Source organism: Chenopodium album, chromosome 16 (genome assembly GCF_948465745.1).
Source record: "Chenopodium album chromosome 16, dcCheAlbu1.1, whole genome shotgun sequence".
Classification (NCBI taxonomy): domain Eukaryota; kingdom Viridiplantae; phylum Streptophyta; class Magnoliopsida; order Caryophyllales; family Amaranthaceae; genus Chenopodium; species Chenopodium album.
The window spans coordinates 21,418,166-21,437,830 of record NC_137849.1 but is presented as its reverse complement, the minus strand read 5'-3'; the positions used below and the strand labels follow the sequence as shown (position 1 = coordinate 21,437,830).

Here is a 19,665-nt window from a genome sequence, read left to right as displayed (position 1 = left end):
AGTGGAGTCGCCAAAAACTGTAAGGAATATTTCAAGCATTACCCCAAACTTGAACCCCGCTGTGATCATACACTTAAGCATGGTGGCGTCCAAAGGTAAGGAAGCTAGAGCAAAAGAGTCGCCAACAAGTTTTAGGAACTTGTAAACCGTTCACAGGGTGAAGGTTATGCCCCTTAACGATCTATGAGATCGTCAACTCCAATAGGTCTGGAACCATGACTGGTGTTCGGTGATAAAGGTACAAATCCAACCTAAAAGAGATTGAACCTGCCCTAATAATAGGCCTCTACTTTATTCTTCTCGTATTCATGTGCGCTTTCTGACTAACATGCAACCATTAGGTTAACCCTAAACCTGTTTATCTATGTTGGTTGAATTTAATGCACAAATAAAACTATTATTGGCGATCACTTGAATTATAATCATATCATCCCTAAACAAGATTATTAATTATCTTATTAAGCGTGATTACAAGTACAAATTCCCTTTAAACATGCATAAAAGGCGTGATCAAGCAATAACAGTAATAATCAATATCAAGCAACATAATAACAATCATCATAATTATAATCATAATCATAATAACAATCATAATTAAAAATAATCATGTTCACGCTAAAGCATAATAATAGCAAGATCCTAGGCATGATACTAACAAGATTAATAACAAACCCTAGCATGTCACTAAGCAATAAAGATCAAAGCTCTAGCCCTAACATGATACTAACATGATATTAGGAAAGAAAATAGGAAGCATCATAGAAATCATAATTGATATTAAAAATTACCCTAAACATGATACTAGGAAGCAATAAAACATCCTAACATGATACTAGGAATCAATAAAATAATCTAAGCATGATTTCTATATCAAAAGATCAATAAAGCAATTAAAGCACTTACTTCGATGCCTCGTATCTCTTTCTAATAACAAAATACACACGTTAGTAACTTCAAGGAAAATATTAAATCAAACAATTAAATTAAATAATTGAAATAGAGATTTGGGACCAAACCCTCAAAAATTATAGCCTTTCACGTCTAGGGCGAAGGCAACTTCGAATTGGGCTAGGTGTGTCTAGATCTTGTGAATGCGGAATTTTGTTTGTGAAAAGTTGGTTAAGAAAGAGAGAGAGAGAAAATCAAGAAATTCTTGATGAGAGTTGGTAATTGTTGATTGTAGATAATTAAAAACGGAGGTTTAAGGAGGCTATTTATAACGAAAATCAGTCGGAATATGATAAAAAAGAATCAGAGTTTCAAGAAGAATAAAACACGACGATGTCGCCGCGTGACAGGCCTGTCGCCAGGCGACAGCCTGTGGTGCGGCGCTGCAGGCAGTTTTTTCACACGTTTTCATATTTTTGATAAAATTAAGCGTACAAGGGGTAAAACTGTAATTTCATTTAAAACACTTCTTTTATTCTAAATAGAACTCAATTATCAATGCTAATCACATTAGGATTCAAAAGAACCTTCTAGAAGATTCTAGAAGACTATAATCAATCCTAATTGCATTAGGAATGCTAAATCATAATAGGCCCTCCTCTAGATCATTGGGCCGTATATAAAGGTCAAACCGAGCCCAGTTTAGTAATTTTGGCCATAACTTCCTCATTATTTATCGGAATTGGGCTTATAATATATCATTAGAAAGCTCTTTTTGAGCCCAATCCAACTGGCTATTATTAGACCATTGCCATGGATCAAACTAAACTGGATTGGCTATTTTCATAAAATAGGTTTTCGAAAACAGAGAGAAAGAAGAGAAATAAAAACTAACCGCAACACTAGACTTTCCACACTTTCGCTTCATTCGATTATGATTCGACGTGAAAAGCATTCATCGCCAGGTTTAGTTTTGGGGAGACACAAATGGGTGTCTACAGTTAGTCAGACGGGTGATTACCGCCTGACCATCAATGGAACAGGGGACATATTGTCCGCCTGTCTGATGGATCTCAGACGGCTTAAAGGTCGTCTGGGACACCTTCAATCCATTGTACCTTAATCGCCTGCCCCAGTGGGGTAGTCGGCACAACTTCATTACTAGCCCGACGGGTGGTTACCGCTTGGCCATCAATGGAACAAGGGACATATTATCCGCCTGTCTGATGGATCTCAGACAGCTTAAAGGTCGTCTGGGACACCTTCAATCCATTGTACCTTAATCGCCTGCCCCAATGGGGTAGCCGGTACAACTTCTTTGAATAGTCTAACAGAGAACTTCAGCAATTTACCGGCTGATGTCTCTTGACATCCGATTTAAAGCTTGATCATTCTTTTAAACTATTTTGGTCAGACAACTATGAGTTGACCAATTTGGTCATTCAATTTTTGCCGTCTACGTATGTTGGTAGAGCAAGCGATAGAATGCCCTCTACGACATAACACCCGGAGGGGCGTCACCGGACGCCATACTCAAATAGGAGCAGACGAATTTATAAAAACAATATTGCATCCGGCCATTGGCCTCAGTTTTAATTTTAATTTTTGCCACCAAGTCTTTTGACTTGGTTTAATTTCACATTTAAAGGTCCGCCAGTGCTCTGCTCAGACGGAGATCCGACTTAAATATAGTGTTAGCCGCTAAGTTTTAACCTAGCTTATTCGATTTGTTGTTCGTCTGTGTTTTCAGTAGACAGTAACTTGGATTGCGCATGTATATATACAAAGCAATTAAATTGTTGAAAATAAAAAGCAACTTTTTCATTGATGGACTTTTTATTTACAAAAATTTACAGGCCTCAGAAGTAGTACTTTTTCAAGTTATCTACATTCCAAGTTCTAGGCAGCCGCCTGCCGTCTGGAGTTTCCAGGCGGTAGGTGCTGTTTCTTACTTCTTCATAAATCTGGCAGGGGCCTTCCCAATTAGGAGTTAGCTTTCCATGCTCATTGGCCCTACCGGTTGCCTCCATTTTTCGTAACACAAAGTCCCTAACTTTCAAGGGTCATTTGTGCACTCTCTTGTTGTAGGCACGAGTCATTCTCAGACGGTAAATCTCATGACGCAAGGCAGCATTGCCCCTGCGCTCTGGGAGTGAGTTCAATGCTAGCCGCATGGCCTCCCAGTTTGCCTCTTCATTATATAGCATGACTCGTAGAGTCGGCTCATAATGCTCGATGGGCAAGACGACTTCAGCATCGTAAACCATGAGAAATGGGGTTTCACCGGTTGCCCCTTTTTCAGTTGTCCGGATGGCCCATAGGACATAAATCAACTCTCCAGCCCACAAACCACCGGCTCTTTCAATTTTCTTCTTAATACCGTCTGAGATGAGTTTGTTAAAGGCTTCAACTTGGTCGTTTGCTTGGGGTCGGCCGACCGATGCAAAACAATGTGTGATCCCTTGATCTTCCAACCAAGTTTTGAGCTGAGGCGTCTCAAATTGAGGTCCGTTATCGAATACCATAGACATAGGTACCTCGAACCGGGTGATAATGTTCTTCTAGATGAAGGAAATGACATCTTTTGTCTTGATGCCTTCAACCGCCTCTGCTTCCACCCACTTGGTGAAATAGTCCACAGCAACAAGAATATAGCGTTTTCCGCCTAGTGCAGGCGTATGCGGACATAGAATGTCTATGCCCCATTTAGCAAACGGGACTGGGCTGTGGATTGCCGTCAGATCAATAGCCGGGCGATGGATTATCTTGCCAAATCTTTGACACTTGTCACACTTTTTAACAAATTCCAAGGCATCTGACTCAAGAGTGGGCCAAAAGTAATGCCGCCTGGCCCTGACAGCTAGGGATCTGCCACCTGAGTGAGAGGCGCAGTATCCCGCATGCAACTCTTCGTGAACTTCTCTCCCCTTTTCCGGGGTAACACACTTCAGTAAGGGCTTCAGAAAACCCGCCTTGAAGAGCTTTCCTTCTCTTATCTCGAAGTTTGTTGCACGCTTCTTCAGCACGGCCGCCCCCTGGGGTGAATCAGGGAACGTGCCATCTGCGAGATACGCCCGGATGCCATCCATCCAAGTAGAACTTTGGTCCAAAATTCCAATGGGCTCGTCATCAGATATGCTTCGCTTTTCCATTACTTCCCAAAAGACTGACCGAGGAGTATCGCAAGAGGCGGAGGATGCCAACTTAGACAGAGCATCCGCCTGGTTGTTTTCAGACCAGGGCACTTGACTTAAATGAAATTGTTCAAGTGTCCAAGCTTCAGCCTTAACCGCCTGTAAATATTTGATCATATCCGGATGGGTGGCTTCATATTCACCATGGTATTGGCTAACGACCAACTGAGAATCAGAGCAGGCGTCAATTTTTGTTGTCCCTGCCGCCTTACACATGCGGATACCGGCTAGCAAGGCTTCATATTCCGCCTCGTTGTTTGAGGCCTGGAACTTAAACCGTAGTGCATACTCATATTTGTCCCCTTCCGGGGATTCACAGATTATACCTGCACCACAACCGTTCATAGTAGAGCTCCCGTCTACATGCACCTTCCAAACCTGATCAAGGTTATCCGAAGCAACCGGCCTTGTCATTTCGACAATGAAGTCGGCAAACGCCTAACCCTTCACTGCCTTCCTTGGTTCGTAAGAGATTTCAAGACTTTGCATTTCAATAGCCCATTTGAGCATTCTGCCGGATGAGTCCAAGGTTGTCATTGGCCGCTTGAGGGGTTGATCTGTGTAGATCACCACCGGATGTGCCAAGAAGTATGGTTTCAACTTCTTGACAGCCATGTAAAGAGAAAGGCCAAATTTTTCAACCATGGGGTACTGGAGTTCAGCATTTCTGAGCACATGGCTAATGAAATAGACCGGGAGCTGATTGTCGTCTCTCTCAGCAAGGAGAACAGAACTAAGGGCATGATCTGAGACGGCTAAGTACATATAGAGCATCTCCTTTGGCAGAGGGCTAACAAGCCTTGGCAAGGAGTGTAAGTGTTCTTTCAATTTTTGAAAGGCCGCCTCAACATCATCTCCCCATTCAAATCTAGTCTTCTTCCTGATTGCTTGGAAGAAGTAAAGGCAGTTGTCACCTGACCGGCTTAGGAATCTCCCCAGCACAGCCAGACAACCGGTAAGCCTCTGAACTTATTTGACAGAGCGGGGTGACCTCATGTCAATCACCGCCTGTATCTTCTCGGGGTTAGCCTCTATCCCCCTTTAGTCAATCAGGAATCCGAGAAACTTTCCAGACTCAACACCAAAAACACACTTTTTGGGATTTAACATGACCTTATGCCGTCTAAGTGTGGTGAAGGTTTCTCGGAGATCAGCAAGGTGATCCGTCTGTAGCTTGGATTTGACTATCATGTCATCAATGTACGCCTCTACATTCCTTCCAATCTGATTAATGAAGACTGTATTAATCATCCGTTGGAAAGTAGCCGACGCATTCTTCAAGCCAAATGGCATCACCGTATAACAGAATAACCCCTGATCAGTGACGAAGGCCGTCTTTTCTTGATGAGGCATGTCCGGAGTAGGCATCCATAAAATTCATCAAGGCATGTCCGGCTGTAGAGTCGACCAGACTGTCGATCTTTGGAAGCGGGTAACTGTCCTTTGGACATGCCTTGTTGAGGTCTGTGTAATCAACACACATACGCCAGGTACCATTCGGCTTCTATACAAGCACCACGTTCGCAACCCAGTCAGGGAAGTTACATGGCCGAATGAACCCAGCGTCTAACAACTTTTTAACTTCGGCAGCGGCCGCATGACTTCATTCCTCGCCGTGATTTCTTTTCTTTTGCCGGATGGGATTCTTTTTTGGATCCACGGTGAGTTTGTGGACAGCGAGATCCGGGATGATGCCTGGCATCTCCTCCACTTCAAAGGCAAAGATGTCTTTGAATTCCTTCAGCAGATGATGCAAGTTTGCACCAAGCCTTTCAAAGGAAGTCGTCCCCACCTTAATAGTTTGCTCTGGACAGCTGTCGTCCAGAGGAATATCAATATGCTCACCAGCCGGCTGGGGATGAAGATCGTTTGACCGCTCCCCAGTCAGTGATTGCTATTTCTTTTCCTTTTGACCTCCACCAGCTTTTCAGTTTTTCTTTTCTTTGATGCTGCTGGAGGGGGTGAATCAGGGTCCTTGACATCGTCAAGGTCTATTGGCTCCTTCAGCTGACCGGTTGCAGCAACAGTCGGCTTAACGTTTGAGAGATAGCACTCTCTTGCCGTCTTCTGATCCCCGTTGAGGGAGCCAACAGTGCCATCATCCCTTTCATACTTGAGATGCATGAGGGCTGGGATTATGACGGCCTTGCACTCGTTTAGAGTAGGTCGGCCAAGAATGATGTTGTAGGCGGTCAGCTCTTTAACCACCAGGAACCGGACGACCATGTGCCGCCCTTGTCCCTTCTCCCCCAGCTGGATGGGGATGTCAATTTGTCCGACTGGGTGCACGACTCCCCCCCCCCAAAGCCAACTAATGGGTGGGAGACGTCGCGCAGACCGTCCTGCTTGTAATTAAGCCGGGACAGACATTTGTAGCTGATGAGATAAAAGGAGCTACCCGTGTCTATGAGGATCCGACCAACCAGCTAGTTGGCGACCTTGCATTCAATGACGACTGGGTCGTCATGCGATCGACGAACTTTGCCCCGATCCTTCTTAGTGATGAGGACGTCTGGGAATGTTCCACTTGAGGATGCCTGTCCATCATCAACCGAGTGAATCATCCTCTTCAGGTGATCCTTGGTGCCCCGGATGGTCGGGCCACCACTTGCGAATCCACCTGCTATAGTGTAGACCGGATCCTTGTCGGTATCCGAACTACTAGTAGGCTGGACAGTTTTTTACGACTGCCCCGGATTCGTCTTAGAAGCCGCTTTGGACTTCAAGACATAGGACTTCAGCAAGCCCTTGTTAGCCAGACGGTCCAACGTCCGCTTAAGGCTATAGCAGTCGTTAGTGTCATGGCCCACCTCCTGATGAAAGTGGAAGAATTTATTCTTGTTCCTCTACTGAACGGAACTCTTTATAGGATTAAGCTTCTCAATGGTCAGCCGGTCCTTCACCTCTGTAAAGATGGTGTAGTAGTCTTTACTGAATTCATACCACGAGACATACTTGAATTCCTTCTTCTTCTTTTTGGACGGTTGATCAGGTTCCTCAAGCGCCCAGACTTCTTTTCTCTTTTTTCTCTCTGCAGCTTTCTGAGCCGGCTGAGAAGACCGACTCTCCTTTTGTCTGTCGGACTTCTTAGAGTCCGACTGGTTGCTGGACGAGCAGAGGTCAGTGGCTTGAATAAAGCTCTCCGCCTCTATCAACGCCTCTTGGAGGGTGAAGACCCTTTTTCGGACAAGGTCAAACTTAAAGGTTGACCCGTCCTTCAGACCCTTGAAAAAGTCTGTATAGGCTACCTCGTCAGACAGCCCCTGGATTTGAATTCCCACCAGGTTGAACCGCCTGACATAGGAGCGAAGCCCTTCTCTATCTCCCTGCCGGATGGTGCTCAAGTCAAGACTTGTTTTCTTGGCAGGGATGTTCATTGAGAAGTTGGAGGCAAACAGGAAGGCAAGCTTCCTGAAGCTGTCGATACATTCGGCTGGCAGGTTGCCAAACCATTGTTGGGCAATGCCCTTCAATGTAGCCGAGAAGCATCGGCACCACATAGCATCCTCCAGCCCCTGCTTGTGCATGAGGTTGGAGTAGGCCATGAGGTGGTCCTCCGGGTTGGTGGTACCATCATAAGCACCAACCAACACATTCTTAACCTTGGCCGGTTGTGCCACCTCGGTTATCTCCTAGGTCAAGGCAGAAGTCTGTTCACCAAGTTTGAGCAGACGGAGCTGCCAGTCTAAAGGCTGGACGTTATAGGCCGCCTGACCCCCAAAGAGGGTCGGCTACATGAAGTGAGGAGAATACGGACCGTAGACCATAGGAGGTACATACGATGCGTTCCCAATCATCTGAGGGCCAGAATGGACGGTATTACCGCCTGTATGGCTCTCATGCAGGGATTGAATATTCCCTGCAGATGTGTTTTTGAAGCTGTCTGGAAAGCTCGAAGTAGAGGCTGACTCAGACAGCTGCTGACTTCTCCTGCGCTCAATGATTTGTCGAGCATCAGGGGTAGAATTTTTGTTACCCACCGGTTGTTGCTCCCGGCTGGGCTTTCTTGGACCCTTCTAGGGTAGAAGGATCTTGGACCAGTCAAGGGTTGCGGTTGCCTTGTCCTTTGGATGCGGAGTTGGCTACCTGTCCATGATTGGCTTCTTCCTCGCAGTTCGAGGAGACTTCTTGGCCGGCTGACCCTTGCTAGAGCTAGCCATTTTCTTTTCGATCAGATCCTTGATCTCACCCTTGAAACTCGTCATGAATTTCATGAGCTCGTCTCTGGTGACTGGGGCCTGACCTCTTGCCAACTGGGTTTCCCCTTCCGGCTGACCAGGGGACCTACTGGTACCCGCCTGGCTTTCACCGTGTTCTAGTGTCTCTCTGGGACGGATGCGCTTAGTGATGAGAGAGCCATCTTTGGCTATGTGCGTTTCAACCTGAGGATCATCATCCTCATCATCTGTAAAGACCTTTGCCTGGATAGCCTTGGGGTCAGGAGGCGGTACAGACTCTTGAACCATCCTTGAGGTACTCTCCCCACAGACGGCGCCAAATGTTTTGGGTGTTTTTGTCCCTTGGGAGAGTTACAGCTCGAGGACTAATCCGACTACGCCTGTACCTACAAAACAACGGAGACTCCGGGTGTTTGGAGTTTCGCCTCCGACGGTCAAGTTAGTACTTGAATATGGGTAGGAGAAGGTGCGAAAAAGAAAATGAGATCTTCTCAGATTTCGAGATCAGGTGTTTCTCTGATGTGAGATAATGCAAAGTAGGTGTAACAAATGATTGAATCTCCCCAAATCCGAGAAATATCTCCCTATTTATAGGGTCATTGGTGAACGTGCCCCTTCTAGGTCATTTGACCTAGATTTGGTGGGCTGCGCCGTTTTGCGGCGTTCTTGGGAATTGGGCTTTGAAGGCCGCAATTCAGGAAGCATCTGAGGTTGACACGTGTCAGCTGGAAATTGGCCCAAATGGACCTGCCTAGGCTTGACACGTGGTCCTCTCTAATTGGTCCACGTGGACAAGGTAATTTTACCCAAAACACTTAAGTTCAAGGATCCTACTTGACCTGATCATGTTTGCCTTCTCCAGAAATCTCTATATGGTCTGAAATGGGCGCCCCGTGCTTGGTATAAGCGATTTACGGATTTTGTGGCTACTATTGGCTTTGTTCACAGCAAATCTGATAATTCTCTGTTCACTTATCACCATGGTAATGTTACTGCTTACATTCTTCTATATGTTGATGACATAGTTCTGACTGCTTCTTCAGAGGCTCTTCACCGTCATGTGAAAACACAACTTAGCTCTGAATTTGCAATGAAAGATTTGGGACCATTGAGCTATTTCTTAGGTATTGCTGTATCCTGAACAAGAATGGTTTATTCTTGGCTCAAAAGAAATATGCTCTAGATATTATTGACAAGGTAGGCATGACTAATTGCAAACCGTCCACTACCTCGGTCGACACCAAAGGGACTTCCTATCGTCGTCTGTGTGGTGCATTGCAGTATTTGACCTTCACTCGTCCTGAAATTTCATATGCAGTGCAACAGGTTTGCCTTTTTATGCACGCACCTCGTGTAAAGCACATGAATGCATTGAAGCGCATCCTTCGCTACATTCAAAGTACGCCTGAGTTTGGGTTGCAATTGTATAAGTCATCCGTTTCTTCTATCTTATCTTATACGGATGCCGATTGGGGTGGGTGTCCGGACACTCGTCGTTCTACATCAGGGTACTGTGTCTTCCTTGGTAATAATCTGATTTCTTGGTCTTCTAAACGACAACCTACTCTATCTAAGTCTAGCTCTAAAGCAGAGTATAGGGGCGTCGCCAATGTTGTCTCTGAATCATGTTGGGTTCGAAATTTGTTGCTTGAGCTACAATGTCCTAAAGCAACATTGGTATATTGCAACAATGTTAGTTCCATTTATCTTTCTAGTAATCTGGTTCAACATCAGCGCACTAAACACATTGAGATGGACATACACTTTGTTCGTGAGAAAGTTCAAAGGGGTAAAGTTCGTGTCCTACATGCGCCTTCCCGATACCAGATTGCAGACATCTTCACCAAAGGTCTGCCTAAAGTTTTATTTGATGATTTTCGAGACAGTCTCAGCGTTCGTGGTCCTCCCGTTTCGACTGCGGGGCTGTGTTAGATTATGTAAATAATCAAGTATATATTTAGTTTGTAAATTACTAATGTAGCCTTAACGTTAACCTAGTGTACGCTTGTATTATATATTGATGTTTAATCAATGAGAAAGGCACGACAAATATTCTCTCATCTCTCATATTCTCTCACAAAGTGCAAATACTCACCTTTGTCAAAGTTAGGTTGTAATAGTATGACAATGAAATGGAATGGTGTTGTCACCTGGCCTTTATAATGCAATTTAAGTCATAAATTTTGGACAAATTGACAGTAAAAAAGACTTGCATTTGATAATCCAAAGTACAAGCCCATAGTTAATTTGTTCATCTACATTATAATAGGCTACAATAAAGTAATAAACAATATAATGTTAAAGTACATGTAGCCCACAAAGATATTAGGATTGTTTTTAACATAAAATACTTACATTAACCATATCACTTGATAATCTGTAGCTTCCAAACTAGTGCATTTTTCATTTTTGACTTGATTGGTAGCTTTGCTTTTGATGGTGCTGCCATGGACTTGCCCTTGTCAATTGTTTGAGGCAGGGTTGGGTGGTTGGGGTTGATTGACTTGGTTGTGATGGACCCAAAGCTGCACTTTGTGAGCTTGATTAAGATGGAGCATCCTGGACTGTGGCTTTCCCAGTTTTAGGGTTAATCTTGCCTTGACAGACAAAAAGAAGAACCAAAAAACACATTTAGAACATGGTATAATAACTAAGCTTAAAATATAGGAGCCCAATTAAATCACCACACACCTTTTTCACATCTCTATCCCAATTCTTCTTCCTTTGAAGTACATTCCAAGGGTTCATTGATGGAGGTATGTCACCTTTATCAACCTCTTTGGGTGGTGCTGGATTCTTTCACTAGTTCTTGTAATGCCCTGGGACTCCATAGTTAGAACACTTAGGCACTTTCTTAGCTCTTTGGCTTGACTGAGTTTCTTCCCTTTCACCCGTCCCTGCTTCCTTTTCTTGTGGGAAGGTCTTCCTGGCATTTTCCTAATGACAGGTGGTGTGGGTTGCATCAGGTCAATCCTCTTATCCCATTGTTTCATACCAGGAATTGGTTTGATACTTGGTGAGTATGCCTGTAAGTACATGTCCTTGCTATAGAAATCATCAACAAAGTCCTTTGGCCTGAGTCTTTTCTTTATTATGCAAGCCCAAGCATGTGCACAAGGGATCCCAGTGAGCTCCCACCTAAAACAGCTACAGGTTTTCTCCACCAGATTGACTACATACCTGTCATTGTAGTAGTCTACTTCCCAAATGTTCAGTTTAGAAGGAATAACATAACAATTGCTTGCCAACTGTGACACAAATTGGAACACTTTGGCAACATAAATGCCTCCATGACTTTGCCTAAACCCTTCCATTTCTTAGTGATCCTCTGATGACATACCTCTTAATCCATTCTAGACATGTGATTATTGGTTTGTCTCTTGCATCTCTCAACACAACATTAAAGCTTTCACATAGTTGTTCGAAAGCATATAAGACTTGCTATATGTCATAAATGCATATTTAACTCAATGCCTAGTAGGAATTCCAACTAAATACTGGAATGCATCTTCTGATAACTGTTTAATCTTTGTCATACGCACCTCAAAATCAGCCTAACAATGAATGTATTGATGTAATTTAGATGATTATGCAAAGAACAAAGATATTAATAAACATATTAAAATATAAGCCACAAACCCTTGTTATTGACCTTGCAGACTTTCAGAATTACTCTTTAAAAGCCTCACCACCAAATTTAAGCTTGAAGTTAGCCCAAGTGTGCCTTATACTAAACCTAATAACAGCATCAAGAACCACAATAACAAAAGCTTCCAACAGTCCCTGCATTAGACAAATACAGTTAGTTAACATCTTGCACATACACTCACCACACAGAATATGAAAATACAAAGTACTTTTTTAACGGTAAGGAAAAGGGCCTTGCTGGCCAGAACCTTTCACAGGTCCAACCCAACCCGGGTTAGCGAGCAAGACAATTTCGGAGTGGGGGGGGGGGGGCGGGGAAGGGTAAGGGATTAAGGGGATCTCCACCACAAATTGCCTCTAGTGGGGTTTGATCCCATGGTTGTGAGGTAACAAACCTTAACACTAGACTAAGCTTTACTTGGTTATTGTTTTACCTAGTTACATGTAACTTACATAAAACCAAAAAGAAAAATACATTATTTTACATTATATTTACCCTATTGCATGTAGATGATTTACATATGACCGAGTGTAATTTTTTCAATCTATAACTAAAGTAATAACTGCTAACATCACTATTTCCAAATGTTGCTTGCTCATTAAAAAAAAAAAAAAAAATTGCAAAAACTATTAGTGACTTACTCCCTCCATCCCTTATCTACATGTCTAATTCCCATTTTTCACGGCAATTAAGGAATTTAGAGATTCCTTAAAACCCATGATTGGGAAGTACATACATGTAGCCATGTAGGGTTAGAAAGAGATAAAGAGAAAGAAAATGTAGTTGGTAATTATTGAAGAGATAAAGAGAGAAAGTGTTGAAAAATGATGTTAAAACTATTTATACATAAAAAAGAAAGAAAAAAAAAATTGATGACAACTTATCAAAAAGAGGGAATATTGTCAAAAAATACATTCTTTAAACAGAATTAGGCATGTAGTTTTTAAACCCCCAAAAGAAAAGTAGGCATGTAAATAAGGAATGGAGGGAGTTTTTTTTTTTTTTTTTTTTTTTTTTTCCTTTTTCCCCTTTCAAGATTGAGACTAGGAAGTTTGTTTGCATTTCCTTAAAAGTTTTTTATGATTAAATTGAATAAATTTCTATGGAGTAAAAAAAAATGGTTAAAATAATTGCATCATTACAAACAAAAATGCAAAATTTTATTGCTAAATTTTTACATCATATGTGACTAATTATCTAGTACAGAGTAGAGGTGTCAAATCGGGTTCAGGTCGGATGATGTCAGGTTTCAAGTTAAATTCAAGTTATATCATGTCGGTTTTTTCTGTCTTAGAAGTCGGGTTCAGGCCGGGTTGGTTCAAGTTCGATTCGGATTATGACAGGCTTTATATCTTTTCGGTTGCACTTTGGATTCTATTCGAGTCAATATTGGGTTGGGTAATGTTTTGGGTTCGATTTGTGTCAAGTCAGGTTAATCACAATTTTGAAGCAGGTAAATTTCAGTCAGATGAACTTCAGGTCAGGTCATTCTTAGACACGGGTCAAATTAGTTTGGTTGGGTAAAGACAAGTTTTGATAGATTAAAGCACAATCAAGCCATGTAATTCTTAGGCTTGGCAGGTAAAGGTGTCAATTCGGGGATCGAGGCAGGTTCAATGAGGTGAGGTCAAGTCGGGAAGGGTCGAGTCTAATTTAAAACTTAAGTCGTGCTAAGTTATTTGGTCCATTCAAGTCAGCAAAATCTAAATCACATATTTTTTTTTTTAATTCGATTTCAGATCGGGTCAACAGGTCAGGTTTTAACACCTCTAGGCTCGAGTCAAATATGAGTTGAGTTAAGTAGTAGGTTATGTTAGGTGTTTATTATTTAAAATTTAATCAAGTTGAGTGTTATTTCGGGTTCAGATTATAATGTTAGATCGGGTCAAATTGGTCGTCGGTCAATATCCATTTGGGTTGGTAACAAGTTGTGACAGGTTATAATCATTTCAGGTTCTAAACAAGTCAAGTAATAATCGGGTACAGATAATAATCAAGTTGAGTCAAATCGGATTTTTCGGTTAATATAAAGTTAATTACAGGTTTGGGTTCAGGTCATGAAACATCAGATCTATTCGATTACCCGTTAATGTCAGGTTTGTTTCGCTTCAGGTTACATGACACTGATTTCACCTATTCTTCGAGTATGGGTCAGATATGGATCATTGTCGGTTCAGACCGGCTTTTCGAATCGGGTCAAATTTTGACAGCTTTAGTACGGAGTAGGATTTACACAATGTGACACTTCTTAGTTATTACCAATGCGAACCAATTGTAAAAATAGAAGTGGCTTACAAAATGATGTTGGCATCCATATTAACCAAGTACCTAGGCTTGAAGGTACAAGTTTCCAAGTGATTTCCTTTCCTCCTCTTTGAATTGAAAATACAAAAGTCAGCTTCTTTCCCTCCCAAGACCAATCTCCACAATGGCTGCTTTGAAAAGTTGATACCGTGTATTCCTCTTCTTAATTAACTCTTAATTAACTTCTTACTATTTCAAAAGTCTTACTCAAACACCTTTCACAATCATCTATTCAATGCCTGCCTAAACCTATCCTCACTACGGTCCAACTTTGTTCCCCAAATCAAAATCTCGATATACCTTCCGTCCGTTAAAGTTAGTCTTAGTTCATCCTTTTTTTTTCATTAGAATTTATTCGTTATTTTGTTAAGTGTTAAAAAAAATGGTACCGAGTAAAATATAACTTCGAAGAACATAACATTTTTCAAAACGAAACTTTTAAAATATTAACAGAAATTATATATTAAAATAGTATAAAAGTCAAAGTAAGATATTTATTTTGAAACAATTTTCTTTGTTATCAATTTCATTTAACTTAAATTGAATGCGATAATACCATTAAAATGACTATCACACTGATTTTGATTTATTTTCTAATGTAAAACTTAATTATACTTATTTTTCTAATTCATTATTATTTTTGAAAATAATTTTTGAATTTTTTTTTGTGCAATTTTCATAATTAATTTACAATATTCATTTTTTATTATTAAGAAAAGGTAAAAAAAATAAAAATAAATTAATTATTAAATATTTAAAAAAATAAAAAATAAATTTTAACAATAAGAAAAAATCATTTATAATTAATTTTGACATAAAAATTTATTAAAAAAATAGTGACTAAAAAATAGTATTCCTTCCGTCGTTGAAAGTTTGACTCACATTGCATTTGCACGGTATCCAATGAACATTTTTTACCATTAATAATTTCAGCTATGTATAAGTAAAAATTATAAAATTTTATTAAAAAGGGGAATCTAATAAAATCAAACTTGTTAATTTATCTTGATTGTATAAATCATAAAATATGGTCAAATCTATTTTATTTTGTCCACAAGAATAGTAAGTGAGTCGAACTTTTAGAAACGGAGGTAGTATAATAATAGTAATTTGATTTAAGGATAACACCGTAGATTTTTCATACTCCCTCCGTTTCTGAAATTTCGACTCACTTTGCATTTGCGCGATTTTCATTGAACATCTTTGACCATGAATATTTTCGATTGTGTATAAGTAAAATTATAAAAAGTTGAGATTTAAAATATTTATAATAAAAGGAAGCTAATAAGATCTCATATGCTAATTTATTTATATTGTATAAAACCTTAAATATGGTCAAACTTATTTTATTTTAATCCTATAAATAACAAGTAAATCAAACTTTTCAAACGGAGACAATATGATATATGACTTCCGGTCAAACATTTCCGGACGGAGGAATTAATATAAGTCCTTATACCAATTCCTTAAAGTCCCAAAAACATAATCACTAAATCCGAATCCTCACCGTCCTGCCGTTTTCTTCCCTAGGACCCTACACCCAACTATAATTTCTACTTTATACTCAAGAGTGATCGTACTATATTTATTTCCCTCCATTTAACATGAGTTTTAATTTTCCCACTTTATTATACGAGTACTACGACCACCTTTAGAGTATATATATAGTGCTCCGCATCACCAACACAACACAGCAAACCACATTTAACACCCATTACAAAAATAAGCCCACTACCCACTTCAACTCCTTTACCACCATTCCTTTTATTTTTCCTCTCCCATCCAATTTCTAAATCTTGTGCCTTCCACAATAATGGCACTATCTTCATCACTACTACCCCCACTTAGTAACAATAGCGCTACCTCTTCTGCTAACCGCAAATTATTCTGTGGTGGCGATCGAGGCCGGATCTATGCTACTCTTACCGTGCAACCACCCACGGAACCCTCAAAGGCGAGTAGCCTACCAATCAAGAAGATCCCCGGAGATTACGGTCTTCCAATCGTCGGTCCAATCAACGATCGCCACGATTACTTTTACAATCAAGGAAGGGAGGAGTTTTTCAAATCTAGAGTCCAAAAGTACAAGTCAACTGTTTTTAGAGTCAACATGCCACCTGGCCCTTTGATCTCCTCTGACCCAAACGTCGTCGTTTTGCTCGATGGTAAGAGTTTTCCGACACTCTTCGACACTTCCAAAGTCGAAAAGAAGGACGTCTTCACCGGAACTTACACTCCCTCCCTCGAACTCACCGGCGGATACCGTGTCCTCTCGTACCTCGACCCATCCGAGCCGAGTCACGAGAAATTGAAACAACTAATGTTCAAGCTAGTCAGCACCACCCGCCACCGAGTTCTCCCCGAATTCGAAACATCTTACTCCAACTTATTCGATGAGCTCGAGAACGAGCTAGCCACACACGGAAAGGCCAAGTTCAACGAGGCCAACGATCAAGCCGCTTTTGACTTTTTGGCCCGGGCGTGGTACGGGGTTAATCCAGAAGATTCAGAACTTGGAAGAACAGCACCATCAATAATATCAAAATGGGTATTATTCCAACTTGGCCCAATCCTCACACTCGGACTACCAAAACCAATCGAAGAACTAACACTTCATAGCTTTCGCCTTCCATTTTCACTAATCAAAAAAGATTACAAAAAACTTTACAACTTTTTTTACCAAAACTCAACCGATCTTCTCGAAGAAGCCTCCAAACTCGGGATCTCACGTGACGAGGCATGTCACAACCTTATATTCACCACGTGCTTTAATTCATTTGGCGGGATGAAGATCTTTTTTCCTAACATGATCAAGCAAATCGGACGAGCCGGGGTGAATCTCCACCGTCGACTCGCGGAGGAGATTCGATCCGCTGTCCGATCCAACGGAGGAAAACTCACCATGTCAGCCATGGAACAAATGCCCTTAATGAAATCAGTAGTGTACGAGTCCCTCCGAATCGAACCGCCCGTCCCGCTACAGTTCGGGCGGGCTAAAAAGGATCTCCTTATTGAATCCCACGACGCAGCCTATGAAGTTAAGGAAGGTGAGATGTTGTTCGGGTTTCAGCCGTTTGCAACGAAAGATCCGAGGATATTTGATCGGGCTGAAGAGTTTGTAGCTGATCGGTTTGTTGGAGAAGAAGGTGAAGAAAAGTTGAAGCATGTTTTGTGGTCAAACGGACCGGAAACCCAAAGCCCGACTATTAATAATAAGCAATGTGCTGGTAAAGATTTTGTTGTGTTGATTTCGAGGTTGTTGGTCATACAGTTGTTCTTGAGGTACGACTCGTTTGGTATTGATGTTGGTGTCTCTCCTTTAGGTGCTAAAATTACTTTTACTTCCCTCAAGAGAGCAACCTTTTGATGATCAATTTTAGCTTGCTTTAGTTGAAAAGTAGGGGGTATGTACTAATCTTATTATCCTTTAAGTTTGGTTGTCACATTAGAAAAAAATAAATAAAATTTAGTAATGTGACAAGTAGGTGTTGATGTACGGGTAATATGGAGTAATGTTTAGTTTTAACGCGATTTTTTGGATCTACTAATGTCATAATTAAGAAGTTAGTTTGGAGGTACGAATTAGGAAATTAGGAATGGATAGGGGGTTTTTCTCATGTGTTTTGTTGGTTTTTTTTAACCTATTTAGATCTATCTTAATTGTGGTTTTTGTATTTTATTAAGTAGTGAGCAATAGCTCATTATATTGGTATATATGAATGTCTTCTTTATTTTATGTATTCTAATTATTTATCCATCTCTCCATTCTAGTTTTTCTTACTTGTATTTTTTTATAAAGGAAAAATTGTCGAAAATAAGTCAACCTTTATACGATTAATTCAAAATAAGTCAACCTTTGGATTAACTCAAAATAAGTCGACCTTTATATGATATTATCCCAAAATGAGTTGTGACCTGTTAGTTTTATAGGTAGTCGGTTGTTTGAGTTAATTATGCCAAGTGTTAAAATATAATTGGTTATTTTTTAAAATTTTAATTATAATTAAGTTATATTATTATTTAATAAAAGAATTATAATACCTTGCCTCAAAAAAAAAAAAAAAAAAAATTATAATACCCACTCCCATCGGCCACCGCTGCTTATTCCCCCACCCTAGACCACTATCTTCTTTCCCCTTGCACCGTCGTCGCTCCCACCACACCAACCCCTTGTCGGCCCTTTTCCCCACCGGCAACCACACTCCCCCTACACATGACCCATTTCCTCGCTCTCCCTTCCCACCTCGACCTATTTTCTCTCCCCTCCGTGACTGGCTGTCAATCCCCCTATTCTCCTCAATGTTAGCCCTTTTCTCTTTCAATTCCCTCGCCTAACCGTCAGCCAACCCTTGCTTGCTTCAATTCCTTGTTTTTCCTCCATTCGCTTTTACTCTCTATTCGAAGAGGTGGTTGGGTGATTTTTACAAGGAAGGGTGGGATCGATGGTGGGGCCGGGTTTCTTGAGGGATTCATGGTGGGTGGCGACTTGATGGTGGTGGTTGACTGGCTGGGCACAGTTGATGAGGGGTGATTGCTGGGATGTGTTGGTTGAGCAGCTGAAGAGTGAAGATGGTGGCTGGTTGGGGTTCATGGGACTGGAAGTTGGCTGGAAAAATACCATAAAATAAAACTAAAATAAATTAATTAAGTGACTTGTTGACTAGGTTATAGGTTATTTAGCCTATTTAAAGATAATACTTCTAAAAAAATTGACTTATTTTGAGTAAATAAAATGTTGACTTATTTTAAGCTAATAGCGCAAAGGGTGGCTTATTTGCAAATTTTTCTTTTATAAATTCTCCATATTGTTTAAAGTAGTGCTTATATCTAGTTGCAACCTTTGACGAGATTTTATTTCATTGATTGTTATTTCATTTCTTCTAAACTTTTTTGTTTTTTTTTTAATTTTATTTATTTTATATTTTTACACTAATTGTTATCTTAGGGCTTGTTTAGCAACATTTTTTGTTTTTTATTTTCTGTTTTTTAAAAAGCAAAAAAATAAAAAATAAAAAAACCTGATATTTTCACTTTTCTATTCTCAGTTTTCAAAATTATCATAATTTTAATAAATTTGACTAATTTTTAATTCATTATATATATATATATATCATATGATTTTAAAAAACAAAAAACCCAAAAACTGAATACCACCGCGATGCCAAAAGAACCCTTAGCTTTTTGTTTCTTCATAGTTATAAATATAAAGACAACCTTTATATCTTTGAGCATGCTAGAGTATTGTAAAGAACTAAAGGTGATGTTACAGGTTTGTCAATTAAAGTTGGAAAAACAACACTTTTATCACGTTGTATTAGGATGTCTCCCTCCTAGTGCACATGATGTACCCTTTGAAGAAAAAAAAAGGGGGGAAATTCTCTTTAGTAACACTGTAATTTTTAATTTTTCTTACCGGTGAATTGCAAAAATCCTTAATTATTATCTTTGGTAA

The 19,665-nt window shown here is 40.5% G+C and overlaps 1 protein-coding gene across 1 annotated transcript; it reads left to right on the top strand.

Moving 5' to 3' along the window:
- The first annotated feature begins 15,896 nt into the window (after positions 1-15,896).
- On the top strand, positions 15,897-17,944 carry LOC145585017 (allene oxide synthase 1, chloroplastic-like). The gene has a single exon (XM_081641783.1). It carries the CDS (start codon positions 16,027-16,029, stop codon positions 17,578-17,580), a length of 1,554 nt encoding a protein of 517 aa, XP_081497909.1. The 5' UTR covers positions 15,897-16,026; the 3' UTR covers positions 17,581-17,944.
- The last annotated feature ends 1,721 nt before the right edge of the window (positions 17,945-19,665 follow it).

Excerpts from the sequence above, each read along its gene's own strand:
- LOC145585017 (XM_081641783.1), top strand. The coding sequence starts at position 16,027 with ATGGCACTATCTTCATCACTACTACCCCCACTTAGTAACAATAGCGCT.